General features: G+C 40.9%; 6 protein-coding genes across 10 annotated transcripts; 3 read left to right on the top strand and 3 right to left on the bottom strand.

Moving 5' to 3' along the window:
* Positions 1 to 173: 173 nt before the first annotated feature.
* On the bottom strand, positions 174 to 6,949 carry Syt4 (Synaptotagmin 4). Its single transcript, XM_017157705.3, has 5 exons — positions 6,818 to 6,949; positions 6,108 to 6,207; positions 3,469 to 4,661; positions 1,931 to 2,005; positions 174 to 1,867 (listed from the first exon to the last, which is right to left on the bottom strand). The coding sequence occupies exons 2-5, from the start codon at positions 6,148 to 6,150 to the stop codon at positions 1,748 to 1,750; spliced, it is 1,431 nt and encodes a 476-aa protein (XP_017013194.2). The 5' UTR covers positions 6,151 to 6,207; positions 6,818 to 6,949; the 3' UTR covers positions 174 to 1,747.
* A 320-nt stretch (positions 6,950 to 7,269) lies between these two features.
* On the top strand, positions 7,270 to 21,736 carry Gld (Glucose dehydrogenase). 4 transcript variants are annotated; one of them, XM_017157699.3, is made up of 4 exons: positions 7,270 to 7,673; positions 15,942 to 16,118; positions 16,190 to 16,310; positions 19,445 to 20,994. In XM_017157699.3, the coding sequence occupies exons 2-4, from the start codon at positions 15,951 to 15,953 to the stop codon at positions 20,992 to 20,994; spliced, it is 1,839 nt and encodes a 612-aa protein (XP_017013188.2). In that variant the 5' UTR covers positions 7,270 to 7,673; positions 15,942 to 15,950. The 4 variants fall into 4 exon arrangements, with proteins under 4 accessions (XP_017013188.2, XP_070072596.1, XP_070072597.1 ...); XM_070216495.1 differs by having other exon boundaries at positions 7,272 to 7,673; positions 19,445 to 21,736; XM_070216496.1 differs by lacking the exon at positions 7,270 to 7,673 and adding an exon at positions 11,300 to 11,330 and having other exon boundaries at positions 19,445 to 21,736.
* Obp84a (Odorant-binding protein 84a) lies at positions 21,653 to 22,967 on the top strand. The gene is made up of 5 exons (XM_017157702.3): positions 21,653 to 21,983; positions 22,252 to 22,476; positions 22,531 to 22,595; positions 22,649 to 22,775; positions 22,837 to 22,967. Exons 1-5 carry the CDS (start codon positions 21,653 to 21,655, stop codon positions 22,929 to 22,931), a joined length of 843 nt encoding a protein of 280 aa, XP_017013191.3. The 3' UTR covers positions 22,932 to 22,967.
* Positions 22,811 to 23,974, bottom strand: Dtwd2 (DTW domain containing 2). Its single transcript, XM_070216499.1, has 2 exons — positions 23,798 to 23,974; positions 22,811 to 23,732 (listed from the first exon to the last, which is right to left on the bottom strand). Exons 1-2 carry the CDS (start codon positions 23,875 to 23,877, stop codon positions 23,060 to 23,062), a joined length of 753 nt encoding a protein of 250 aa, XP_070072600.1. The 5' UTR covers positions 23,878 to 23,974; the 3' UTR covers positions 22,811 to 23,059.
* A 301-nt stretch (positions 23,975 to 24,275) lies between these two features.
* Positions 24,276 to 25,619, top strand: LOC108068243 (serine/threonine-protein kinase 16). Its single transcript, XM_017157696.3, has 4 exons — positions 24,276 to 24,453; positions 24,516 to 25,110; positions 25,179 to 25,313; positions 25,373 to 25,619. The coding sequence occupies exons 1-4, from the start codon at positions 24,344 to 24,346 to the stop codon at positions 25,487 to 25,489; spliced, it is 957 nt and encodes a 318-aa protein (XP_017013185.1). The 5' UTR covers positions 24,276 to 24,343; the 3' UTR covers positions 25,490 to 25,619.
* Positions 25,552 to 26,559, bottom strand: LOC108068242 (G patch domain-containing protein 11). Of its 2 annotated transcripts, XM_070216498.1 has the most exons (3): positions 26,471 to 26,559; positions 25,647 to 26,402; positions 25,552 to 25,590 (listed from the first exon to the last, which is right to left on the bottom strand). In XM_070216498.1, the coding sequence occupies exons 1-2, from the start codon at positions 26,515 to 26,517 to the stop codon at positions 25,652 to 25,654; spliced, it is 798 nt and encodes a 265-aa protein (XP_070072599.1). In that variant the 5' UTR covers positions 26,518 to 26,559; the 3' UTR covers positions 25,552 to 25,590; positions 25,647 to 25,651. The 2 variants fall into 2 exon arrangements, with proteins under 2 accessions (XP_070072599.1, XP_017013183.2); XM_017157694.3 differs by having other exon boundaries at positions 25,552 to 26,402.
* Positions 26,560 to 27,171: the final 612 nt, after the last annotated feature.

Genomic DNA, 27,171 nt, shown 5'->3' with positions numbered 1-27,171 from the left:
AAATATAAAAGTTAAGCCTAAAAATTATTGACCTATTCAGAAAATTCATTCAATCTTAAATGAAAAGCTCGACATCATTACCTAGACAATATAGAAATACCCAAAAACGAGATTGAAGCCACAGTGAGACAGATGGTTAAAAGTTAAAAAAATTAATTAAAAATACGCACACATATTGTTTTTATATAATACGTTTTATTACTGAAATTAACCATTTGATGTAGCTTACAGTTACTATTACATATAATGTAGAATTATACACATCTCATATATTTTGGGTTCCTTTGCAAAAACTCATCGCATATGTATTGGTAATTATTGTTTTCCCATTAGACGAATTGAAGTTTTGATTGGACACGAATTGAAGTTTTATTTACCATTCTTTCGAATCGCTATGTATGTTTGTATATATCCTTATGGTTGAATGTATGTAGTTATTGAATGAAATTTAATGCTCTAACATTCATTTTACAAAATATACGTAGAAGCGGGCTGATGTCTATATAGATCTGTTATAGTTCATAATTGTATTCAGTACACTCAGTATCAGTAAGTGGATAATGACTCGGTGTCGTCTTTAAGCTATGCTTTCTTTGGGGTTCCATTATCCATTCCGTTTATAAGTAGTGCCGCTAGATACACCTGGAGTGCTTATTGCGTTCTGTTTGAGCTATTCGTGAGTGGTTATACTCTAGAGTATGTTATTGGTAATTGATTCCTACATGTACTATGCTGCTTACATTATTGTATTGTGTTTGGTTTCCTCTCCGAATCAACTTTTTTCTGACTTTTTCGATCGATTTGTGTGTGGTTTTGTAGCTTCTTGGTGCTAAGCATTCTGCTGCGTGTTCTTTCTAGATTCAATTTGGTTTAGTTTTATTTGTAGTTTTAGTTATTTTTATTTTTAAGAGTACGTATAAAGTGTTAAGCAGTAAGCATTTTTCTTCGCTTCCATCAGGACACACTTCAAGAGCTTTCGGAGTGTGTAGCTTTGGTGTTTGGTATCCATTGAATCCATGGTATATTTTAATACTTTACAATTAAATAAAACTTTTCTAAACAATACAAATCAAATTGTACAGTGACATTATGCTTATGAGTTAGGTATCATCATAAATATTTTATACATATGCATGGTTAATAATTTATCTCTTTTGGAAATCAGCTTCAGTTTTTCTCATGGTGGGCACATTAAATGGGAATTTAATTGTTTGATATGAAAATCATATTTGGGTGTAGGATACATAAAGCGTAGAAGTAAAGTTTATACAGCAACCAAAATGGTGTCGATTAAAATATGTGGTTATATTTTTTCTTCTCCGTTACATTTCCACAACATCTTCAAGTTTATATTAAGATGTTTCTGAATTATCTTACACTTACATGCATTTTTAAGGTCCTAAACATTTTCTAATACATTTAATTTAGTTAATGGTTTTTGGTAAATATTTCTTTCCTGCTTCTAGCGTAAGTCGCCGTTTATCTCGCTTAAATTTTGCTCCAAATTTAAAAACAACAAAACATAAAAATCGAAAGTGATCTCCCAGAAATTAGATTTAATATAAACAAATTTAGAAAATTGATATTAAACATATTAAATAATATTCTAAACGAAAGAGATTTTCAAAGTGGCATCGAGCTCATACTGATGAACCGCATGACTCCCGTTTTTATTTGCCGATTCCTGCTTCTTTTCTACTCCTCCTTATAAAGGGGCGCCTGCGCCCAGGTGGTAACTTCCCCTCCCCTACTCATTCAGCTTATGCCACTCGGCGATCTGTCTGCGGGGCGAGTTGCACACCTCGTTCCAGTGGTTCAAAGCGGTGCTGCTCGAATTTGGTCCGCCCAGCTCCAACCGACCGATAACCTGTGAGAATGTCAAGCGTATAATTATCGGGTTATTAGCATTAGGTCATCCAATTCAACTTACCTCATTCTTGGTCACGCGATCCCAGTCGAGCAGCATCAGCTCCAAAGACACACCCTCGAGACTGGCGCCAGTGCCCTGCAATTGAAAATGAAAATGTTCTTTGCTATTTTCATATTTTAATTGGTACTTATACATAAGTCACTTAAATAAGCCAAACGTTTCGGTAAATATTTGTAACTATTATTTTTTTATATTTAATTTGATTGAACTGCCATGTTGGGTTATTTATTTAGTTTGTTTAAGTAGGGGAGAGGTCTGTAGGTTGAGACACCTTTTGTTTTTAGTCTCCCATTTGGACATTCGCTTTTGAAACTTCACGCGTTAGATACCGATCAAAAGCTTAGTCTTTTAGCTGTAAAATAAAGCAAAAAAAATTTTTTTTTTTTCTTGGGAAAACTAAAAAATAATTTTTTTTGAAAAGTGCCAAAAAATGACAATTTGAAAAAGAGGTCTGTAGGTTGAGACACTTTTTAAAGTCAATAATACTCACACAAAAAATACTCCAAACTGTAAGGAACTATTTATTTATGTTAATTTAATCAATTTTAGCTCGTCCTAAATCATTTCCCATCCATTTTTTAAGAACTTAGACCAAATTACAATCAAAATCAAAAGGCTCTTTGAACATTCACTTTTCCCCTAATATCAAAGAAATGTACTATGCAGAAAGCGACCTCTGTTGGCCTCAGGCCTTTTTGTATGAAAAACGGGTGTCTCAACTTACACGCTCAAAGTGTCTCAGCTTACACAAAATGGGATGTTTCGGAAAAAAATTAATAACTTTTGTTCTGACTGTCACATTAAGCTGATTCTTTTTTTAATTAGTTAACAGTTAATATACTAATGTTTTAAATCTCTTACCAAGTTAATTTAAGGACGTTATTAATTTTAAATGGAATTTTGAAAAAAGTACACAAAAACTTTTTTGGTGCAAAATGGTACACGACTCTCACAGCTTAAATCTGGCTAGAGCCTGGCTTATAATGTTTTCCCCAAAAGTTTTTTCACTAAAAAGGTCTACAAAAAAAAAATAAAAAAAATTTTTTTAGTGGAAAAGTTTTGAGAAAATTGAGTGTCTCAACTTACAGACTGTCTCAACCTACAGACCTGTCCCCTACATGATACTTTTCTTATATCTGAACACAAAAGTTATCATGCAATGGGGGATTGGTTTTCGAATTTTTATCCATATTGGCACAATAGTCTTTTATTTTATACATTTTTGTTGTATTAAAATTGTTTTAAAATTAAAAAAAAAAAAACTTAAAAGCTTTCTAAAGACGAGTTACGAGTTTTTGAAATTATTTTTAAAACCATCTTAAATATTTCGAGTTTTCAGAAGTCGATTTTTTGTATATAAACCTAAAGAGACACATTCTTCGTTAGCACGAACGGTTCCTTTTTTATGTTCTATGGTAAAGTGCCGCAGTGGGGCATGTTCAGTAGTTGATAAAGTTTTTTTATAGACAATTTATGTTAATAGGGAATACTTAATCTATGTTAATTTGGATGCAATTTCTCATTAATAGGTTACTCACCTCAGCGGCGGGAATATCGAAGGCGAAGCTCTCGTTGAAAACAGGGCTTAGAGTGCGCTTCTTCACGTGCGTCTTCTTCTTGGCGATGCGTTGTCCATTATAAAGTAGATAGATCTTGACATAAGGATCTGCCAGCCCGGTGACATCCATGCGGGGCAAATTTCGGGCCTTCAGGAGGACTACGGTGAGACGACCGGCAGCTGGTTGCCAACAGAGTGAGATAAGCAGTTCACCGCGACCCTGGGCTCGAATCTTCAGGCTGCGTGGCTGAATTTCCTTGCTGATGGACAAAGCTTCCTTGGAAATGTCACCGATCTCGATGGAGGTCAACGGGCAAACCACCTCGCCAATAACATCGTCGCGCGAGTACCGATCGAAGCTGAGGATGACAAAGTGCAGCGACATGTTCTGCAGGTCGTTCATGTTGAGGCCGTAGAAGGTGAAGTCCTCGTCGTAAACCGGGTTCCGGGTGTTGCGCACCACACGGGTCTTGACCTTGTGCTGCTTGTCGGGCAGCAGTTGCAGCTTGACATACGGATCGGTGGCCGCCTGAGTGCGTCCGTTCATGCCGGTGGGGATGTCGCCGGTGCCGCCCGATCCTCCCTTGCAAGGCAGTCCGCGGCAACGGATGATGGAGACCATCAGGGCGTTCCTTTCGGCCAAGTAGCGCAGCTTGAAGTAGATGGTGCCCAGCTTTCCATACTGGTCGGTCACGGTCAGCTCCTTTCCGTTGGTCAGCGCCTGATCGTCCAGGGTAATAGTCACACTTCCATTGGCGATCGTTTCCACCGGCGAGTGGTGGAGGCTGTTGTTGAGCGAGTGCTTTAACCCACCACCGTTGCCGTCCACCACGGTCAGTTGGTTGCCATTATGCTGCTCCGGGTGCTGGGGCGGTCCCTCGTCCTCCTCGCTGTACTTCACATTCGGCTGGGCGATCGGGGAGGTGGACTGATCCTGCATCGGCGACAGAAGACCCATCTGCTTGCCGCCCGTCGGCGAGGGCGACTTCTTCAAGTAGTGCGGCGGCTGGCCGCTTGGCGATCGAACGGCGGTCGGTCGCCGGGTCGGCTGGAAGGGGAACGAGGCGTCGTGCTGGCTCTGCTTCTTGTTCCGGAGGCGCATCTGCCGAGCGCAGATGCAAGCCACCGACGAGAGGACAGCAGCCGCGGTCAGTCCCAGGATAGCGGGCACAACTGGAAATAAGTATTTTTAAGATTATTACAATTGTTAGCTTCCTAATAAATGTCTTAAATAAAAAACAAGAGAGAACGCTATAGTCGGGTTGTTGTCCCGACTATCTAATACCCGTCACTCAGCTAAAGGGAGTGCGAACGCTGTGTCGGGTTGGTGTCCCGACTAATAATCGTAACTCAGCTAAAGGGAGTGCGAGGGAGATAGATATATAATTTTTGATTGCGTATAACTTTTTAATGAATGGTCCGATTTGAAAAATGTCTTCTACATTTCGATAGGTATAAATATACACAACAAAATTGCATTTATACTTTTCGGAAATCTTTAAAGATGTGGGCGCAGGACCCATTTTAAAATCGTTAGTGGGCGATTGTGGGCGTTAGAGGGGGCGTGGCGCTCGGCTAAAATAAACTTGCGCTGCGTAGGAAACCAAAGAATATGTGGGGGAAATCTCAACCTTCTAGCTTTTGTAGTTTCTGAGATCTCAGCGTTCATACAGACAGACAGACGGACAGACAGACGGACAGACGGACAGACGGACAGACGGACATGGCTAGATCGACTCGGCTAGTGACCCTGCTCAAGAATATATATACTTTATGGGGTCGGAAACGCTTCCTTCTAGCTGTTACATACTTTTGCACGAATCTAGTATACCCTTTTACTCTACGAGTAACGGGTATAATAAATATTTCAAACGTACAAAAAAAGAAAAAATTATTACTATCAATAAAATTAACAATAAATTAAATAAAATAAAATCAATAGTAACAAAAATATATTTTTTAAGGTACTTAATCCACTAATCCACTAATCTTAAAAAATGTTATCTAAATCGATACTTATCTAACTTCCCCCAATAAAACTGTAAATTAGTTATTAAAAATTACTTAAAATTTTATAAGTTTTTAAATATATTTGCTTTGAATCTTGGAAAGATCTAGGTAATTTAGCATAGCAATGGGTTTTACGAAAGCAATTTGGTATTTTGTAATCTTAAACTAATGTAAAAAAGCTATAAATTGAACAACTTTAGACCACACTCTCTCCTCATTGTGAAACATTACATGCGATTAGTCACCCAATATGGCGAAAAAGGAAAGAGAGACTCTCTTTTAACAGCTGTGTGTTGTTTGTAAACTTGCTTTGTTGTTAATATTAATCCACCAGAACCCTGACTTTCACTACTCCTTTATTACATCCCACACAAAGAAGGCTTCATAACATTTTCCTACATATAAAAAATGGCAAAAGAAACCCCGATTAAAACCGACGCACACGAATGATGTACCTCTTGTACAGGCATAAAGACCCGAATTAATTATTCATTGCCTTCGAAAAAGTTTCGGAAAAAGTTCTCCGCATCACTTTGAACAACTTGCTAATGAGCAAATTGGACAGATCAACCACAAAGGTCGCATTTGCCGCTGCAATATGTTACTTACTTGTGTCCATGACGCTGACATCTGGTATATACTCTTCAGCCATTTTTAATGGATTTGGCTTCGCCGCTCTCAGCACGTTTCCACTCGATGTTCCTCGTAGCTGTGTGGAATAACAATTAGTCACAATTTGTAAGTAAGGAGGGAAACTTTTGGTAACTGTCTTTCAATGTTTGCAACTTTCTGTGGCACGTGAAAAATTTTGTACATCGATTTTGCGCACAAATGTATGCTAGAGGCTTTTTTCGTGGGCAGCTGGTGCCCGTGTTCTGCTCAGGTTATGCTGACGGTTTGCTTTTGTTGTTATTTGCATTACTTGAGGACACACACACTCACAGACATACAGTTTCTAGGAAGAGAGCGGAGAGTCACAAACACACACGAGCCCTGGGTGCTCGTCTGGGGTCGAATGAATCATCACAGCCCCCGCACACACGCACACGAAGTTCGCTAGGTTTTCCACCTTCAGAAGCCAAGTTTATATGTCTCAGAAGAATATTCTTTCCTATATCGTTTATCTAAACAATCCCCTAGGTTCTTTGACGAAACTAGCACTATTAGTATCACTTTTAGTTTTTGTATCTATTGTTTGTTGCAGCTTCAAAGCTTCATGTAAGCAATTACTTTGTAGCAGCTTCTCGGTAATTCTGAGGGATTTCTCTTTAACAATTTCGAGCTTAGATCTTATTTATTTGAATGTAAAATTGTCTTACTTTTGCGTATCTAAAACTTCACAATTAATATCCAACAATTAAAAACTTTTCAAGCCCACGATTTGTGGAAAAAAATTCAACAACGCAGTTCAGCAGCCGTTTGACTTTATTTTGCCAGTGGCTTCTTCGCTTGACTTGTAAATCGTTAAACCTGCGCAGGCGCACAACAAAGTTAACAGCTTTTTGTGTGGGCTGGCTAACTGGGAGCGGTGGTTGAAGAAACCTGTGACGTCTTAACCGAAAACAAGGGTGGTTGATCAAGGGTTTTACAACACTTCAAAACGAAATGATTAATACATCTTAGAATTTGTTTTCAATTTATCAAATTTAAATTATTTTAAAGAGCCTTTAAAATACTTTCGTTAAAAATTAGACCATATGCATACCCTCATCACTAGCAAAACCAAAAAGCTTGAAGTTTAGGCCAAGTTTCGGAGAGCGGCAGCTTTCTGGCCAGCTTAAAGCTGACTACCGTCAAGCTGAAGCTTTTGGCCAGTTTAAAAAGACTCGCGCCCGTTGGCCAGAAGCTGAGTCGGTAACGCTCTGCGTCTGCGCGCAGTTCAAACAAGTTAATAGACCCACCAGAAACCCCATTTTAGTGCAGTGCTCAAGGGGGTAACTGACAAAAACCCTAGAAGGCAGTGACTAAAAACCATTGTAAGCCGCAGTTAGTGTTTTTTTGTGTTCAATAAAAGCTGCTAGAAAAAACGTTTTTAACCTAATAGCACACAAGTTTTTATCCTCCTCGGGCCATTGAGCAATTTTCCTCGAGGCATTTTCAATAAGGAATAAACAATTAATTCAATATTTAAAACGTAAAAGGAAACGAGACACCAAACCACTGGACTCAACGATCGTAAGTTGATGCAATCGCTTTTATTTCTATTATTTTCTGGCTTTTCGGTTTTTCACAACCCAAAAATCCGCTATGTCCGTTTCTGGCATTGAGGAAGCTCAACAGATTTGGCCAGATTTGTGGCCCGAAGTCTGCTAAAAATTTGCCATTGTCATAAGCCTAAGAAACGGAACTTTGTTTGGTCTTCTGATGGCTCACGGCGATAAATTGTGCTGCACTTTTTTTGCAATAGCTCCAATTCGATTCGTTTGTTTTTGTGGCCCACAACAATGTAACTATGCCTCACGACTTCTGCTCTAGACACGTTTCTAATTTAAGTTACTGGTTTATATTTCTTTTTCCACACATAACAAAACGGTCACCCATTGTCTGCCATTTGACCACTAATGTGTTCGATTTTGTGCTCAATTACACAGTGTGTTTTTCGTTTGAAAAAGTACCAACATTAAGGTGTTATACGATGTCAGTTCATTAAACGTACATTACAGTAATAGGAAATTAACCCGGTTTCTCCCTCAATTCCACCGCTTATTAGCCACCTCGTTTTGACGGAAACGGGTGGTATTGTAAAAGACAAACTACTTGAGATTATTTATGGTGAGCACATTTCGTCTTTGGTTCCGAACTGAATGGAAATATCCGTTAGGCGCTAGGTTTTCAGAAGGCAGAAGAGGAAATCATCAGGTAAACAAGCCAACATTTTGAAATAAATTAATGTGTTGTTTTTTTTTTAGTAAGAAATTCTTTAGAATTTTTGGAGTGATTCCCAAAAATATTCACGAATCTATCTTTTTAAAAAAACCCATTTATGGGAATAATCATAATCAATGATTAGTCATAACAAAAACCGAATTCCCCAGAACAAATAGCAGCACCTGAAAGTTAAGAAATGAGTCAAATATTTGTTTCTAAATGCATTGAACTTAAAATCAAATGTTAAGCGGAATGTGTACAAAATAAAGCTTTCTTTATGCAATGTAATAATTAACGTAAACATATTGAAATTGAAGTCATGGCGAGACCGCCAAAATATTGCAGCAAAAAGTGATTCCCAAAAATTCAATGTTATTACAAAAATTCACCAAAAGCTCAAAAGCCAAACAACGTCAACATTTCTTCCAAACAATTCAACAAATTACAAGTAATTCCGAGTTAAGCGTGCTCAGGCATTTACGCCTGAACCCATTAAAAAAGAGTTCGCCTGCAAAGATAATTTCTTGATTTGCATATCGGATTCGATGTTCGTTTTAAGGCCTTTTAATTTCGCTTGTTTTCTTCTGTACTTCTTTTTATTGACGAGAGCAAATTAAAGTAGGCGGCGATGATCCATCAAATTTTATTGAGGGCAAACAGTGGCCCGCGAATATGAAAAAGTACTGATGTTTGGGTGTCTAGGAGGCAATCGGGAATCGGTGGGGCAATGGGATCAGGGTGCTTTGACCGAATGACACCCACGCTTAGCTTTCTTTTCTGTAGTTGTTGGCCAAAAACTTCAGAGACTCCACACACAAAAACCGTTTGCACACACAAGTCCCGTAGATTTTTTAAAGTCATGTTCAAATGTCAGCGGCAGATAAAAATTTGTATGTCTCCATGTTTTGGAAGCGTGCTGTCGCCGCTTTATCTGCTGCCAACATTTTGCTGGGCCCAAAAAATGAGAGAAAATTCGAATAACAGTTTAAAGTTTGCCAAAGCCTGTTGCTTGGCTTTTGTTACTCCTCTTCAGAGACATCGATTGACTTTGGCTGCCTGTTGTTTGTTTGCCTCGCGATTGTCTGCTCCCCTTTTGGGCATTTTGGCATTCGTCCATTCAATGTTTCTGCAGCATGAGGCCCGCCGTTCCCGAAGTCTCTGCCATTTGCCATTTAAATGGTCTTTGGCTTGGCTTTATTTGTTTACAATTCGTTATGGCACATTGCCAGTTCAAAGCGGCCACGAAACGTGAACCAACATAAGTCTCAAAATGGGACAAATTTTGAATGCTTTTCGGGGAAGTTTCCTGTGAAGCGAAATTAGCATATTGAGAAAAGATTGATATACACTGGTAAAAATGTAGCGGCTCAGCTTTTAACTTCAGATCCTAAATTTGTATGGCACTAATCAAATATTTAAACAATTTGCGTTTTATATGCTTGTTTACAAAAAATAAATAAAATTATTTCAACTATTTTAAACATTCTTAAAAATATCATAAAAATGTAAAATACCCATGACCTAATAATGAATTTTAAAATGAAATTTAGCTGTATAAAAATAAATAATCCTATTTTATATATATTAAGCAAAATCAATTCGAAACTTTCTTCTCTTTAAAAATACTCTTATACTTATAAACACTTTTGATTTGTAATAATGGCAGCTGAGATATATCTGCTTTGCGGATTTCTCAACCAAAGCATCAGCTCATTATCGACAATCGCTAGGCCCTGGGCGGCTCACAAAATCTTATCCTAGCGACAAGCGTGAGAAATTCCGGCAAAACATCAATTACAGCACAACCCTGTTAACAAATTCACTCATTTATCAATGAAACTAAAAGTGTTGTTACTGTCTGCGGGCCACAGAGCCGAACTCATGAAATGGCAACCCAGTTGACAGGCAGCTCCTGAAACAGCGTTGTTCGGAGCCGAGCTGCCCACCTTATATTTTTGTTTCTTTTTTTTTGCATCCGCCTCGGGCCGCCGAATAGATGCTGTTGATGCTGCTGATGTGGCTGCGGCTTTTTTGCCTTATCCAGCACGTAACCAGCGATCAATCAAGGCACTGAGCCCGGCCAACTCTCATCTGGGGTCTTTGACAATCGCCGGAATGATGCGCAGCGCAATTGCAGAATTTCACTCGAAGCTTAATTGTACGAGTACGAACAGTACGAGTGCCACGTAATTGGCAACGCCAAGGGTATTACATGCAGTTGCCGCAACATTTTGCCCAGCGAAATGCAACAAAATGTTGTAAATATTCAATCACGTACTTCGTGCAACAATCGCCCAGGCGGCCAAAAAACAAAATTTAAATAAATTATGTAAAACTGTTTTTTGTTCAGCTTTCTACCGAAACTTGAAGAAAAATGGGAAATTTATAGGTTTTGTGTGGTATTTCCGTTTTTGTTTCTGGTGGAAAAATCCATTGTCAGTCGTGCCGGTCAATGCCATCTCAATGAATTATACTGTGCAATTCTCTGGAAATAATAAACAACGGAAAACAAATAAAAGTGCAATTATCCATCATGCAGATGTTTACGAGTTCCGATTTTATTGTTTTTCGCTGATGCCTTATAGATTTTTATCAATATTAACGATATTGAGGCTGAGCAACCGATTGTTGAAAACCTGCAAAGCTTGCGAAGTCTGGGGAACTACAAGCTAGCTATAGAAGAATCTTTAAGTAGATAGTTATCCAACAAATGCCTGGAATCTTTTTCAAAGCAAACACGTCAAACCGTTAACCTGACCGGCGTCAGCAGAAGTGCATTAACTAAATATTGCCCACTAACATTTAACAATTACGTGATGAGGCATGACAAGATGGAAACAAAAACAACATCGACTGCAGCGCCAACAACTGCCAGCGAATTCTCACACAAAACATTCGCACATTGTTGATGTCGCGTTGACAACTGGATGAGGCACAAGCAAAGGCAAAGAAATCCAACGTGAAGTACGCAAAAGTAACAAGAAACAAGTGGAATCTTAACTTTATATAGCAATTTTGTAAATTCTCTAACAAAACAATATTATTCATATATTAATCGTGAAAACTAAAATAAGCAAAATAATTTTTAAATAAGTGGTAACTCCCAGTTTCATATATTTTTTGGTTTTTACTTTGTTCTAGCTGTGTTGAATTTTTTTTGGGATAATGTCATTATAAAAATTGTGTCCGCTTACCTGTGTTAGTTTAAGTTGTTTTGTGACATTCTATGTCATTGATCATTGTTGATCAATTTTACACTTCTATTTTAAATGAAAGGAACAGAAAGGACTACAATTATTTTGTTTTCATAATTGGAATATAAAATATAATATGGAAACTTAAAAGTTTATATTTTTAAAAAATACTTTTAATACTCTGAAATAATTGTGAAAAATTTTCTCGAAAGAATGAAGTTGTTTCATGTGCATTTTAATTCTTTGACCTAACACACATGACCCACAGCAAGGGTATAGAAATAAAAGGTAAAAGAAGAGCAAAGTGGGTTTGCAGTCTGCCGCCGTGTTGTTGCATTTCTATCTGCCGCCACGCGCATGACGAATGAAAGTGAAAATAGGAAGTCAAGAGATGGCCAAAGAGCCATGAGACCGGCAACAACAACGGCCACTCAGACTTTGAGTCAGACATTGGCCAAGTTGGCCAGACATTGCGCGGCAGTTTCCTCCAGTTTTGCTGCGCGTGCAATTGCCGCCAGTTGCCAGTTGCTAGTTGCCATTGCAGTTGCAGGTTGCAGTCTCCAGCTAGCTTTCCAGCTTTGGCCCCAGTTCCAGTTGCTTTAGTTTGCCACACTCGCTGGTTTCTTGGCCAATTTCTAATGGCCAAAAGCGCCGGAGATGGCTGCGTAATATCGATGGGGGGATGCCGGGGGCTCTGTTTGCTTTGCCGGCTCGTTATCCTCTGCAGACCGCGATGCCGGCGTTAATTTATGGCCTCGCTCTTGGATCCAGATCCCCCCAGTTCCCCCATATGGCTATATTTATTTATTAACTTTTTCCCAAATCTATTTCAACTGGCTGTTTGCTTTTTGCGTACACCGGGCTTTTCTGTAAATTATTCATACACCTTGCCAGCTTGGTGCCGCTTGTCAATTTGACGCCCGAACGTGAAAAACTTTATGGTTCGTTTTTATTTTATCTGTGTCTCTATCTTTTTTGTTTGCCTCCTCTTCAGCGCGTTTACCGTTATTCGATTTCGAGCAAAGAAGTAAAACCGCGAAATCAAAGCAAACTCGTTCCCGTTCAAAGTTGGAGGTCCATTGGCCAAATTAATGACTCCAATTTGCCGCAATGTGTTGAGCATTAAATTTGTTATAGTTTTTAGTCGCTTATTATGCGGTTTTTTACCAGCCGGGGAAGTTAAAAATTGCTGCCTGAAATTGACTTCAAATTGATGTGAAATTTTTGAAAATTTTTTGAATTGTGTATGGGTTTTCAAGACGTAATTTGATGAAGTGATTAATATGCCCAATGACATTCTTTAAAAGCTTTGAGAGTCTTTATGCAATTTGTTCAATTTACTTAATTTGCGAACATAAAGATTAGCACAATCACATAGGAAAAAATTTGAAAAAGCGGTAAGCGCTTTACCATTTATGCATTTATAAAAATAACAATAATAGTTAAAAATGTATATTTTATCGACTTTTTAAAAAACTTTAAAGTATCTGAAAAATTCCTGAAGAATTTTGTTTTTTTATTATAGAATAGAAAATAACTTTTTAGTTAGTTTTAAAGCCCATACTCGAATCTTCTGACAAAGACCAGATCAGATCCCACCCCATCCACCGGTGGACCTTACACAATTCACTCAAAATCACATGGCTTTATCTGGCGCCTTTGTAGTGGCACGCATAAATTGCATTACTTTATGATTATTATTCTAATAAATGCACAGTTCCCACATTAATAAGCACCCGAAAAACTATGCCTAAACATATGGCAGAAGCAACAACGAGATAACTGTATAACAAGGCCCAAAACCAAGCCTCTATCTGCGGTATTGTTCGCACTGACTGCCTGCTTGATTGACTAACTGACTGACTGACTGGCTGACTGACAGCTCAAAGAAACCTTCAAACGTAGCAATGAAGACAATGCCAAGCTATATCAATGAAGCTATAGTGCGAGTACAAAACAAACCACAAGAAGACAACTGCAACTAGAGTCGGTTTTAATCGACACACGGTTCGCTTCAGTGCACAAGACATTATGCACCATGCTTTACATCCGATAAAGTTGTAAATAAAAAACAAGCTGTAATTATGACAACTCCATTGATAATCTTGTCAGATAGGTTACGCAGGAAGTGTGAATAATCTGATGATAACGAGAGAAAATGTCGTTGGCTGATTAGGTAATTTTCAACATATTCTCACCATTAAATAACAAGTCAGCTAATGATTGTGCATAAAATTGAGATTCCGTATTTTTTGTGTTTTAAGGCAACCATAGTATTGGCGGCCTTATTGATCTGCGATTATGATAATTATAAAAATTGTTTTATTTGACCACACTTTAGAATAGTAAGCGCCATTATCTGTAAGATTATATTTTGATTTTAAATGTCAAAACAACAATTCTTTTTGTCATTTATAAAAATTGTAAAATTTATACTACTTTCCCTTTTTGAATTTATTTATTTTTTAATTTAATCGGAATACTGTCTCTCTTTTTTATTCCGAATTTTTATGCATTTTGAAACGACATCAATAACTCAAAAAATCAGCTAAGGAAAATATAGAGCAATTTGCAGAACTACCATTTTCCCTACCATTTTCCCACAAATTACCATGAGTCGCCACGCAGAAGTGAACCAAAATCCGTTTGCAACGCAAAACTTGCCTGAACAACTTTTAATTTTCTGATTGCTGCACGACTTTTGCACGCGTTTTTCTTGGCGTTTGAAGTTCGCCTTTTGCAACTTTTGTTGCCTGGCTTTTACGAGCCTGCTGGAAAACTGGCTGCGAGGTCAACTGCCTCTCTTTCGATTTTCCACGCTCGCGTGAGTTGCGTATGTTCTCCGACTTTGTTTTGGCGGTTTTTACCTTTGCCCAAGCTTCGATTCACTTTCGTGGCATCCTTCAACTTTAAAAGCGAAAGACACCAAAATGCAATTGAAATGAATGAAAAATCGTGTTCCAAATGTCAGATGCTAGCCCCATTGTGGCACCCAAAAACAGACGAACTGTAGCAATTGCATGATCTTCTCGATCTCCGCTTAGGTGATTCTCTTGTTTCACTCTCGGTTTCGGTTTTTGGCTTCAGTTTCTGTTTCTGTTTCAATTACCTTTTTGCTTTGTTTTTCGGTTTTCTGTTTTTGGATGGATACAAATTGCAATTTGATTGCCTCAAGCTGTTCGAGTTAATTGAGGTCAAAAGCGTTGTCAGCATCTTCCAAAAATGCACTGATTTCGGGGATCGGTTCGGTTTCGGTTTTATTTTGGGCGCTAATTAGCCGCCCAAAAAGGAGTGTGAAGAGCAATGTTAGAGGTAAACAATTAAGATTTCTCGTCCACATAAAAGGAGCTTAGAACGGATCACGTTTCCCCGCCTTCAGAGTAACTTTGAAGTCAGTCTGTTCAACCCCAGCGGTCATCAATAGACCACCAACGAGACGAACAAATGACATAATTATATTGCACATTACTCAACCGTCGCTGGCTACCGTAATTCAATCCAGCCTCATTGCTTCTGTTTTGGGCAATTTCGAAATTTCAAATAGGAAAGAAAAGAGAAGCCAACCAGACATTTTTGGCCGCTTGGGGCTAAGGTCATGTGAAACAATGCAGCAGAAGCAGAAGCCCACTGAACAAAAGCCAAGCTCGGATGATGAGCTATGACTTCTGTCCGTCCATTTGTCTGTTTGGCCTTTCGGTAATTGCCAATGCTGGCGGCAGTTGCCGTTTGTTTGCCAAATGGCCAAGATATAAAAAGTATCTTTTTGATTTCAATTTCATTTCGGCTGTGTTTTTTTGCCGCTTTTCGGTGTGCATTGAGACAGACGACGACGCCCATTGTCTCGGTGGGTACTCTTATTAATTACAGTACTACTGCTGGAGCATTACTTTGATAATTTTTAGTCTTTGTCTCAATGGGCAAGGTTAAACAAAAGTTCATGTTGTGGTTTTCAAAAATTTTATGACTTTGCCCCTTGGCTTTGAGTTTAATCAACTGCAAATTAAAAATTAAATGAGCAAATAGGTAATTAAAGCCATTATTTATATATTGGAAAATTATTTTCTGATTTAATAGTTAATTATATTAAGATTTCTTACTCGTGTGTATTTTGGTCTAACTCAATTGTTAACAATTTAAAGAAATCGAAAGACTTAGAACACGAACTTTTAGAGGGAAACATTAATTTTAAAAAAGTTTGTGTTCTAAGTCTTTTGTTTCTTTAATATATTTTTTGAAAACTTGAAAAAAAAAAATAATTAGTTAGACCAATTTATAAAATTAAAGAGCCAATAAATACTTTATGTAACCACTACAAAATATACAATTTTTACTTTTTTATTGTGATCAACGCTAATATTGATCTTCTTCCCAAATATTTCAGTCTATTAACATGTCCGCCAGTCCCTCAGCCTGCGATTGTTTGGTGGGCGTGCCCACTGGACCCACCCTCGCCTCCACATGCGGTGGCAGTGCCTTCATGCTGTTCATGGGCCTCCTGGAGGTATTCATTCGCTCCCAGTGTGACCTGGAGGATCCCTGCGGCCGGGCAAGCACTAGGGTAAGCTTTAATTACTTATGGCCACAAAAGGCGGCTATCCAAGCCACAAACTATTTCCACTTATATTACAGTTTCGATCGGAGCCGGACTACGAGTACGATTTCATTGTCATTGGCGGCGGCTCAGCGGGAGCTGTGGTGGCCTCCCGACTCTCCGAGGTGCCCCAATGGAAGGTGTTGCTGATCGAAGCCGGTAAGGGATGTTGCCCCAGCGGCATATATATATTTGCCGCCACGTAAACTCACGCTGCTCACGGGCAATTAGAGGCACGTTATGTGGCATTTGTTTAGAAGTAATTGAAGCTTAACAGCGGCAGCAACTGCAACAATGGCGGCAACACTAATGCCACTTGGGCAAGACTCGGCGGCAAAGAAGCAGCCGCAACTGCCACGAGCATTATGTAAACTAAACGAGCTGCCACCTCGGCCCGAAGGCAATCTTAGGCCATGCAAATATCTTCCCTCTATATAGGATTTGGCTTCGCTTCAAGCTGTTAGCCCGCTTACAAAGCCTGAAAATATATTTTTTCGTTTCGTTTTGCCTGACTTGGTTTATTGTTGTTCAAAGCATTTTTTATGAATGAATAACAATTCAGCCACTACACGTGAATCTCTGTGAGCAAATGTAGGTGTCTGGCAAGTGTATTTAATTCTGATTATTGGTTTCGATATTCAATGCAGTGCATTCACTTTGCCTTAATTAGGCGCAAATATGCGGCAAACTCAGCTTAAGAGGCTTTTTAGCACTGCATAATTTTAAATTTATCGTATATACTCTTTGTAGCACGAGTTGTTTTTTTATAGCAACCAGATAACATAATGCCAAATATCAATTAGATCACCTGAGTTCACATATTAAATATATTTCAAACATAAAATTACAAGAAAAATGTGACTTGAAGAATAAAATGAATAACTATAAAACCGGATTATTAATAAATATTGTTAAGGGTGTCTTCCGACTGTATTAAATTCTGATTATTGGTTTTGATATTTAATGCAGTGCTTTCCATTGCCCTGTATGTCGCGAACTCTGCTTAATCCTCTATTTGGCAATGTATAATTACTTATCATATTTTTTGGAACACGAGTGGCTTGTTTATAGCCCATTAAACGAATAATATAATGCCAAATATCCATTAGACCAGCGGAGTTCACATATTTAATATATTTAAAATAAATAAATTAACATTAATGACACTTTATAATAAATAAATAAATTTAAATTCTGTGAGCGAATCAGGGTTTCATTTGACTGTATTTATTTATGCATTACAAAGATGAGATAAACTCTTTTTCTTTATTTTAAATATATTTTATTTACTTTCTAAAGCATGAGTTGCTTGCTTATGGCGATCTATTAAAAATTATCAGTATTGGAAACAACAAATATATTCAATTGCCGATACTCAACATCATAGAAATCAATTATCAAGCCCTACTTCGAACGGCATCTATTATATTTCGTACAGCTAAAAAATAACTTCATCAATCATTACTGTGTCTCCATTATCACTAATGTCTTAATAAGAGGACAAAGTGCTTGGGAAATCACTTTAAATATCTTCAGGCCTGGGAAAGCCTTCTAATGGATCTATTAAAACTGCCCTATCAGCGTTCTCGGCGCTGCTTGGCTTACTTTGTGGGTCTCCCTTAGTTTTCCAATTTTTGCGCAAAGTAATTGTTTTTATAGCGACACTTTTTACGCCTCGTCACTAATTACACTAATTACGAGCCGAAAAGCGCGAAAGAGAAACACACTCGAAGTTGTCAATGCGTTGGCGTTAATTATACAACAATGCCTCTGGGGCTGAAGTGCAATTAGCTTTGGCCATTACCTGGCTTATTATACGACCATATCACTATGAGCAGATAGCTCCCGGCTAAAGTGGCTTTTGTTTCGACTAAGCCGCAGAAGCTTAATTCTTGCTTGACATTAGACATGCAACTCGTCAAATTTAGTCAATGCCAAAAGCATGCCGGAAAAAAGACTAAGAGGTTTCTTTGATTGAAGAAGTCAACCCGGTGCCTGGCACACTGACCCCTGGAATGACCTCGCCTCGGGTTAATGGCTACACTTTTCGCCCAGCACGTGTTTTAAATCTGAGCTAGAACCGGGTTACTTTAAAGTAAATTCTAACATTGTACTTCTCGCAAATCATTCGACACACTTGGAGAAATCATGCACTCATAATAAAATCAAATATTTTTGGCAGAGTTATGCGGCTTATATTTATGAGAAGAGGTTCGACTTGCTCCAGACTGCAGCTTGTTTATTTGCTAAAGCTTTTATTCTAAGCTAATTAGAATGCGTATTCCCGGTGTTAATTGTTTTCTCTTATCCCGTCGCGTAAACACCATGAAACGCATTTGTTTTTATTTGCGCGACACAGACATATGTTAGGAGTTGCTGCAGAACAAGTTATTAACAATTTGGGGAACATATATAACGCTTGTACTCAATGAATCACAGTATCGCCGGTATTTGTATTTCTTTCTTAATTTTGGCTATTTTGTTTAATTTTCCTTTGTTGAAATTCCAAGTTAAATTATTACTTCGGGATTTTGCGGTAAAATTTGTTCGGCTCCCACGCTATGGTTAGCAATCAAAGATTCCACTTGAATCGATTTAATTAACTAGAGTCGTGGGCTCAGCGCAACGGAAATTCTAGAACGCTGATTGAGCCAATATACTAATTATAATGGATTGCCATGGGTTAAGCAAAAGCGTGCCTCAAATGTCCCAAACCCAAATGGTGCTGCCCACCCAAGTGCTGAAGGTTGAATCGGAGTTTGGTTTGCACTGCTTCTTAATGGGCAGTTAGGGTCTATTAATCAAGACTCACGACCAGTTATTCGAAGTGTATTAGTGTTTGTCGATAGGTGCATATCTATTACCTTACGCGGTAGGAATTTAGCATTTAAATTGAACAAATTTTGCAACTTCCTACTAATGGCAGATGATTATTTAGTTGTATGCAAATATTTCGAAAGTTTTGGGTAGTTATACAAAAATAAGTATATTAAAGTATATGAATCCAATTGCATAATATTGTAATCGCAATATAAGTGGAAGAAGTTATAAATTAAACAAAACTTTTTATTGATGGCCATTAACGGTTTATAATTTGCTAATTTAATTTATAGACCTAGGATTTTGCAATGACTGTGCATTAAATACATCTTAGTTCAATCTTAAATCGAAGTATATTGTATGCAAACTAAATATATACTCGTCAGACAACTAACTCATAAATTACCATTCTTCACAGCAAAAATAATATACGTGTTTATAACATACTTACGATACCTTTTGGCTTTTTGCAGGGGGCGATGAACCTGTGGGTGCCCAGATTCCCTCGATGTTCCTCAACTTCATTGGCAGCGACATCGACTACCGCTTCAACACGGAACCGGAGCGAATGGCCTGTCTGTCCTCGAATGAGCAGCGCTGCTACTGGCCACGTGGCAAGGTCCTTGGTGGAACATCGGTGTTGAACGGCATGATGTACATACGAGGCAACCGCGAGGACTACGACGATTGGGCAGCCCAAGGAAATCCAGGCTGGGCCTACAACGACGTGCTGCCGTTCTTCAAGAAGTCGGAGGATAACCTGAATCTGGATGACGTGGGCACGGAATATCACGGCAAGGGCGGCTTGTTGCCCGTGGGCAAGTTCCCGTACAATCCGCCGCTATCCTACGCCATTCTCAAGGCCGCCGAGGAGATGGGCTTCTCTGTGCAGGATCTCAATGGTCAGAACTCCACCGGGTTCATGATTGCCCAGATGACGGCCCGTAATGGCATCAGATACAGCTCAGCTAGGGCTTTCCTGCGACCGGCCCGCATGCGCAATAACCTGCACATCCTGCTGAACACCACGGCCACCAAGATCCTCATCCACCAGCACACCAAGAATGTGTTGGGTGTGGAAGTAAGCGACCAATTCGGTAGCATGCGCAAGATTCTGGTGAAGAAGGAGGTGGTTTTGAGTGCCGGAGCCGTTAACTCCCCCCAGATCCTGCTCCTCAGTGGTGTGGGTCCCAAGGACGAGCTGCAGCAGGTGAATGTGAGGACCGTGCACCATCTTCCTGGTGTGGGCAAGAACCTGCACAACCATGTGGCTTACTTTACCAACTTCTTCATCGACGATGCGGACACATCACCTCTCAATTGGGCCACAGCCATGGAGTACTTGCTGTTCCGCGACGGCCTCATGTCCGGCACAGGAATTTCGGATGTAACCGGAAAGCTGACCACCCGCTGGTCTGAAAGGCCGAACACTCCCGATCTGCAGTTCTTCTTTGGCGGCTACCTGGCCAATTGTGCTCGCACAGGACAAGTGGGCGAGCTGCTCTCGAATAACTCCCGGTCAATACAGATCTTCCCAGCTGTTTTGAATCCCCGATCCCGTGGATTCATTGGCCTGCGCTCCGCCGATCCTCTGGAGCCGCCACGGATTGTGGCCAACTACCTGACCGACGAGCGGGATGTGAAGACGCTGGTGGAGGGCATCAAGTTCGCCATCCGGCTGTCGCAAACAACGCCGCTGAAGCAATACGGCATGCGGCTGGACAAGACGGTGGTCAAGGGATGCGAGGCACCCGCCTATGGCAGCGATGCCTACTGGGAGTGCGCCGTGCGGCAGAATACGGGACCGGAGAATCACCAGGCGGGCTCCTGCAAAATGGGTCCCAGCCACGATCCCATGGCAGTGGTCAACCACGAGTTGAGGGTCCATGGCATTCGGGGACTCCGCGTGATGGACACCAGCATCATGCCCCAGGTGACCTCGGGGAACACCCACGCACCCGCCGTGATGATCGCCGAGAAGGGCGCCTACCTGCTGAAGAGGGCCTGGGGCGCCAAGGTCTGACGCGTGGATGCGACGTGGACGTTGCATAGAGTAATTTAATCAGAATCCAAGCGAAAATTACTGCAAGTAAAATTTTAAGCGAAATTATTGTTAAGGCCCCTCAGATTCAAAACTAAACCTTTCTATTTACTACCTTGGTCTAATCTAATTTAATCCAATTTAAAACCGAACCGAAGGCTTCTCACTCTAGGCACACCGCGTTGCGCAATCTCCATTAATGTTCTCTATAAGTTAACAGGCTATTCTCAAACTAACTACTGTGACCCACTGAATATAAAGTCGAACTTCTTTAACTGCACATTTTACTACAATTAAAGCTCGATAAAACTTGTAAAATTTAGGTTGCTTGCTTTGGTAATTATTTTTTTATTTAAAGTAAGCTTTTGATTTAAAACTTGACTATAAAAGTTTGATATTTTCAATTAACCCTATTTGAAATGCAAATCATTTAGTTTGAGTTAGAGAAGTTTGTAACGAACGTTAAGTTGACCAATTAAAAACAAAATTTTAACTACGTAATTGATGTGAGCCCATTGAACATGTAAATTTTGCGTGCGTTCGTCAGTCTCTTAAACAACTATATTTAAACTATATAATTCTTGTGACCCATTGACAATGTACATTTCGTTTATCGTTCATTTTGCAATTGCACGGATGAATGATGTCCTATATTTCTGTATACGCGTATATTGCATGTATTTATTGTTCGATTAAAGTGCAACAATTTAGTTTAACTACCAAACGATCTCATGAATTTGACAACACTTATCGCACGATCGGCGATAATCAGTATATAAAGCAGCCCAAAATTCCACTTACCAGTCAGTCTAGCAAAATGTTTCGATCGTTATATCTATTCGGAGTCCTTTCTCTGGTTTGCGTGGCTGCCCAGGACATCGTACCCGATGATCCGGAAGTGCAGAAGCAAATGCACTCCATGTTCTACACAGCTCGAGTTGCCTGTGCGGACGAGAATATGATTCCATATGGTAAGTGGTCTAATCATCTCGCTAGAGTTGCGGTTATTCAGATTAGTTTGGTAAAAAAATTATCTTTAATTGACCAATCAGTGGAAATATTAGTTTCTTTTGTCCGAAGTTTATTTAAAGCCCAATTTATTGGTACTCAATTTCCGGAAGTAAAACTGTGCCTGGCACGATCGAAGGTATTTATACACGAGTATATCAGCAAACTATAAAAGGGGAGCAACTGAAGTCCGACAAGCATTCCGCTAGTTCAAAATGAATACCGCGTTATTTAAAACTTTTGCCGCAATTGCTTTTCTAAGCTTGAGTCTGAATTGCGCCAGGGCTCTTCAGGAGCACGCCAAGGATAATGGCGATATTTTCATTATAAACTACGATAGCTTCGATGGCGATGTGGATGACATATCCACGACCACTCCAGCGCCAAGAGAAGCTGACTATGTAGACTTTGAAGAGGTTAATCGTAACTGCAATGCTAGTTTTATAACGTCAACGAGTGAGTGTGGGGATAGCGAAGGAAATCTATGACTTCTTTGATCGTGTCTTTCAGCCAATGTCTTGCAGTTTAATAGCACGGGTGAATTGCCAGAGGACAAGGACAAAGTCACCAGCATGGTACGTTTGTTTCGTAAGTCCAATACCTCCGCATTCTCACGCAGTCCTTGCAGTGCTACTTCAACTGCTTTTTCGAAAAGTCCGGTTTGATGACGGACTATAAGTTGAATACGGATCTGGTGCGCAAATATGTTTGGCCAGCCACCGGTGACTCCATTGAGGCTTGCGAGGCCGAAGGCAGTGAGTGTCCCAAGGAGGACGAGTTAAATTACAAACAAAATCTTTAATCTATTATTATTAGAGGACGAGACGAATTCCTGCATGCGTGGCTATGCCATCGTCAAGTGCGTCTTCATCAGAGCCCTCACGGATGCCAGGAACAAGCCCACCGTTTGAGTATCACAAAAAGTCAGCATTTTGGACTAATTAGTAGAAAATTATAATATTAGCATTACAAAACCAAATATTGCTACGACAAATGCACTAGCACAAGCAACTGCTCCTTTGTTTTCCTGCTCCCACTATCACGTATCCTCGCTGCCATCGCACGTGGTGTTCCTCAGCAGGCGGCTCAGCCGCTTGCCAATTGGTTTGGGGTACTGGTTGTTCTTGAGCAGGAATTCCTTGGACTGGTGCTCCACGGCCCCGTTGTCCAGTTGGAACTGGCAGAGCGTGTGCAGGGGTCGCACGAGCGTTTGTCGCAGCTCTGGCCGGGATTCGAGCACGGCCAGGCACTGGGCCGCCGTCTCCAGGGTGCTGAGGCATCCCTCCGTGGGTTGGGTGCGGATGATGTAGTCGCTGACGCCCACCGCGATGAGTTTCACCTGCCGCAGGCGGTGCAGCGCAGGACTGCTGGCGTAGATTGCCTTGGCCTGCGGCCAGGTGCCGTCGATGAGCACCAGGGTGTAGGGACCGGCGCTGTGGTCCACCTCCTCCAGCGGTACCGAATCCCGGCTGGGGTACAGGAGTAGCGTCTGCGGCGAGTCGAGAATCCCCTGCAGGTCAGCGTGGTTTTTGTTGGGAAAACGCTTGCCCTTGTAGACCACACATTTCCCCGGCTCCAGGCCTAACTGGAGCATCAGAGCTGTGCGCAACGATCTCTTCTCCTCGGCGGGATGTTGCAGGATCACAATCTGCGAGGCCACCGCCTCTGGTGGATGCGGCAGTGCAGGACACCAGCAAACCACCGCGGGTCGTCTGCGAAAAATTTCATCATGATCATTAAGAGATTTTTGTGGGGGATTCCCTGCTTTACCACTCACTTGCACTTCTCGCACTTGTCGCGTCGATCGGGCGGATCGGCGCTGATGCCCACAAGATCCTGCCAAGCTTCGTCCTCCATGGTTGTAATTGATTAAATTAAATAAATGCAAAGTGATGTTCTCGACAAGAAGAAATTCGCAACCGCAGAACCATTCTCAACTAGGTGGCAACGCCAATGGCCACATGGCAGGCATAACACGCCTGTCTTTTAATCAGCTGTTTAGTGGGCAGGGAAAGCTGTGTTTATGCGGTAACCTTATCGGGAATTCACTTAATTTTGTACATATTATAATAACTATATAATACATACTAATTAGGAAATGTTAAGAGAAACTGAAAAATATGTATACAACGTTATTTTAGGCTTAAACGCACTTCCTAACCTAATGAAATCCACCATGCAATTCATAATCAGCAATCATCTTAAGCTTTACGCCGCATAAACATGGCACTTCAGCTTTCTGTTTTCTATTTAGGTTTTGTACATGAATTAAACTAGTTGTTAGGCTTAAAGTTTTTAAAGTCCGTAGAATAATTTAAGAAAAATGCAGAGTATAGGCTGGACGCTGATCATGAAACGAGGCTGCTTCTGCAGGAAGGAGACCCTGAACATCAACGGATCGCGGTACACAATCCGCGACAGGCTGGCGACCGGGTTTGTACCACATAAGCTCCACTATCTCCTCCGGAATATCTAATCTCTGGGTGTCTGTGCAGGGGCTTCAGTCTGATCGACCTTGGGGAAAACGCCTCCACGCGACGCAGCTACGCGATAAAGCGCATCACCTGCCACAGCATCGACGACCAGAATATAGCGCTGCGGGAAATCGAAAACTGTCGCAAAATCGACTCCGAAAACGTCATACGGGTGGTGGACTACGAGCTGAAGGGCCAGGCGGACATCGTCATCAACACAACGAGCACCCTGTACATCGTGCTGCCTTACTACAAGCACGGATCTCTGGCCGACCACCTGCAGCTGAGGTCGCGGAAGCAGGACCACATGCCCGAGGCGCAGATCCTGCAGATCTTCCTGGGCGTCTGCGAGGGATTGAAGGCCATCCACGAGGCCAAGCCGGTGCCGTTGGCCCACCGCGATCTGAAGACGGCCAACATCTGCCTGTCCGACTCGTTTGAGCCCATAATTGTGGATCTCGGCTCCATGACGGAAGCCCGGCTGCAGATCGTCGGCCAGACGGATGCCCAGCGGCTGCAGGACGAGGCCGAGGAGAGGAGTTCCATTGTCTACCGGGCTCCGGAGCTGTTCACCGTGAAAACGTACTGCACCATTGACGAGCGAACAGATATATGGGTAACACAAATTGCACAGGAGTGGCTTAGAACTTTTTACTTACTCACTTTGTTTAATCCCTATTTTAGAGTCTTGGTTGTGTGCTATATGCAATGTGCTACTTTAACTCACCCTACGATCCCGTCTACGAGCGAGGCGACAGCGTGGCTTTGGCTGTGCTTAGCGGTAACCTAAACATTCCAGAGGATTCCATCTACACAGAGGTAGAATATTATCCCCCACTTTAGCAAAATTATTTGTTTAAATACTATTATTCTTCCAGGACATGCACGAACTTATCAACTACATGCTGCGCACCGATCCCATGGAACGGCCGTTCATCTTTAGTGTCATCGAAAGGACCCACGATCTGATACAGAAACTGGAGGGTCGCTTGTAGCTCCCACTCGCTGGATTCCAACTCGCCTATACGCATTTCACCGAACCAGATACACCGCTAACTGTTTTTTGACTTCGTATTATTGTAAAATAATTTTAAACCTGCAGAGATTTTGTGAAATTATGTGTAATTAATCTAGTTGTTTCCTTTTATTTACTGAAGCTAGTGATCGTCGCGTGTGAGTCCTGGACAGTTGGTGCCCAAATCTTCGTTGTCCTCGTAATGCGTTCCACACCAGTAGCAAAAGAGATAGGCGGTGCGCAGGTAGCCGGTGAGAAGCTCCAGTTGTTCCGATGGAGTGTATGGTTCCTCTTTGGGTGGCTCATCGTCATCCGATTCCCCTTCGCTTTCTGTTCCATCTTCCTCTTTTGGTTTGGGTGGCCAAAAGAAGTCCAGATCTGGTTCTGTAACACCTGACTTGAGATCCAACGATTCGCAGGTCTGCTGGCACCGTTTTATGTCATACTGCAGCTTGCGTTCTTCCGCTTTGTGGGTCGCTCGTCGTCGGTAAGCCTCAGTGCTGATTTCTTCACGGGATTCAATGCCGGCCTTGCTGAGGAGATGGGCCCTCCGCAGTTCCTGCCTCTTGAGGGTCAACTCAGCCACGGCTGCCTCGCGTCCCAGGCCTCCACGACCGCTCTTTATGGTAATTCCCACGGGTTCTGTGCGGGCATCCGATTGCTTGCCCAATCCAGAGCCCGCTTTGTAGCCCATTTTGGCCAGCAGCTGGAAGCCCTTATTGTCGGAGGATAGCGGTTTGTTGAGCGACTCCTGAAGTCGATCATTGTCCACTTTTCCCGACGCAGCGGCTGCCTCTCGTTGGCGCTTCTTCAGCTCCTCGTTTTTGGTCTCGACTTCCAACTGCCGCTTCTTGCCGCGATTGTGCACCAAGCTGGGACGCACATCCTGCAGACTAATTGTTAAAGAAAGGGTATTTGTCACATGCCGGTGCGTTAGCTTCACTGGATAATCGTTTCTCACCCAGCCAGGAATTTGTCGGACATATAATCCTCCTCCTCGTCAGACATTTGTTTATTTACACTTCGATTTTTGGTATGACCGTTACAGGGTAGGCGACAAAAACTTGTTTACGAAATCACCGTTACCAGGTTGCACAGAAATATGTTGGGACGAAATTGGGTTGCAGTTCGAATTTATATTGAACAGAGCTCGTAAAATGTATATTATTATTATATTATATATCAATCAACAAATTTATTTACAAGCAAATGCATTTTTCTATCTATTTTGGATATGCTTTCTCAGTGATTCGTTAACACTTTAGAATTGATTTATAAGAATATTTAAATAAATCAATATTGAAAATGAATCCCACAACACTTTAGAAATCTTTAGTATTCATTTCAACAGCAGGGGGATTCCCTAAACTGTTGAATTGCTGAATTGTTGAATTTTGGTCAGCTGTTAATCAGCTGTTCCATACAAAGTCAAGTTTCAGAAACTTCAGCAATTCAACAGCCTCGGGGCTGATGAAAATTTTGTTGAATTGCTGAAAAGCCAGAGTTGTCACCTTTTTTTAAAAGTCGTGGCAACCCTGTAACATTTTAGTATCACCAGTACGTATTATTTATTTTAAAATCAACTTAGAAAGCATATTTGTGGTTCTTTTTACCTTTATATCACTTTTAGATAGTAACTAGCAATAATAAATCAAATTTTAC

The sequence above is a fragment of the Drosophila takahashii genome, chromosome 3R, assembly GCF_030179915.1.
Source record: "Drosophila takahashii strain IR98-3 E-12201 chromosome 3R, DtakHiC1v2, whole genome shotgun sequence".
NCBI lineage: Eukaryota > Metazoa > Arthropoda > Insecta > Diptera > Drosophilidae > Drosophila > Drosophila takahashii.
Note: the sequence above shows the minus strand (reverse complement) of the source record. Positions and strands in the feature narration are given on the sequence as shown.

What these genes read in the sequence shown, in the direction of transcription:
- LOC108068243 (XM_017157696.3), top strand. Translation starts at nt 24,344, where the DNA reads ATGCAGAGTATAGGCTGGACGCTGATCATGAAACGAGGCTGCTTCTGC. An exon ending in CGCGACAGGCTGGCGACCGG is followed by an intron (nt 24,454 to 24,515) that starts GTTTGTACCACA and finishes GTGTCTGTGCAG; the next exon opens with GGGCTTCAGTCTGATCGACC. An exon ending in AGGATTCCATCTACACAGAG is followed by an intron (nt 25,314 to 25,372) that starts GTAGAATATTAT and finishes TTATTCTTCCAG; the next exon opens with GACATGCACGAACTTATCAA.
- Dtwd2 (XM_070216499.1), bottom strand. Translation starts at nt 23,877, where the DNA reads ATGGAGGACGAAGCTTGGCAGGATCTTGTGGGCATCAGCGCCGATCCG. An exon ending in GACAAGTGCGAGAAGTGCAA is followed by an intron (nt 23,733 to 23,797) that starts GTGAGTGGTAAA and finishes AATTTTTCGCAG; the next exon opens with ACGACCCGCGGTGGTTTGCT.
- Obp84a (XM_017157702.3), top strand. Translation starts at nt 21,653, where the DNA reads ATGATGTCCTATATTTCTGTATACGCGTATATTGCATGTATTTATTGT. An exon ending in CGAGAATATGATTCCATATG is followed by an intron (nt 21,984 to 22,251) that starts GTAAGTGGTCTA and finishes ATACCGCGTTAT; the next exon opens with TTAAAACTTTTGCCGCAATT. An exon ending in AGGACAAAGTCACCAGCATG is followed by an intron (nt 22,596 to 22,648) that starts GTACGTTTGTTT and finishes CAGTCCTTGCAG; the next exon opens with TGCTACTTCAACTGCTTTTT.
- LOC108068242 (XM_017157694.3), bottom strand. Translation starts at nt 26,517, where the DNA reads ATGTCTGACGAGGAGGAGGATTATATGTCCGACAAATTCCTGGCTGG. An exon ending in TCCGACAAATTCCTGGCTGG is followed by an intron (nt 26,403 to 26,470) that starts GTGAGAAACGAT and finishes TTTAACAATTAG; the next exon opens with TCTGCAGGATGTGCGTCCCA.
- Gld (XM_017157699.3), top strand. Translation starts at nt 15,951, where the DNA reads ATGTCCGCCAGTCCCTCAGCCTGCGATTGTTTGGTGGGCGTGCCCACT. An exon ending in GCGGCCGGGCAAGCACTAGG is followed by an intron (nt 16,119 to 16,189) that starts GTAAGCTTTAAT and finishes CTTATATTACAG; the next exon opens with TTTCGATCGGAGCCGGACTA. An exon ending in GGTGTTGCTGATCGAAGCCG is followed by an intron (nt 16,311 to 19,444) that starts GTAAGGGATGTT and finishes GGCTTTTTGCAG; the next exon opens with GGGGCGATGAACCTGTGGGT.
- Syt4 (XM_017157705.3), bottom strand. Translation starts at nt 6,150, where the DNA reads ATGGCTGAAGAGTATATACCAGATGTCAGCGTCATGGACACAA. An exon ending in TGTCAGCGTCATGGACACAA is followed by an intron (nt 4,662 to 6,107) that starts GTAAGTAACATA and finishes ACTTATTTCCAG; the next exon opens with TTGTGCCCGCTATCCTGGGA. An exon ending in ATCGCGTGACCAAGAATGAG is followed by an intron (nt 1,868 to 1,930) that starts GTAAGTTGAATT and finishes ACATTCTCACAG; the next exon opens with GTTATCGGTCGGTTGGAGCT.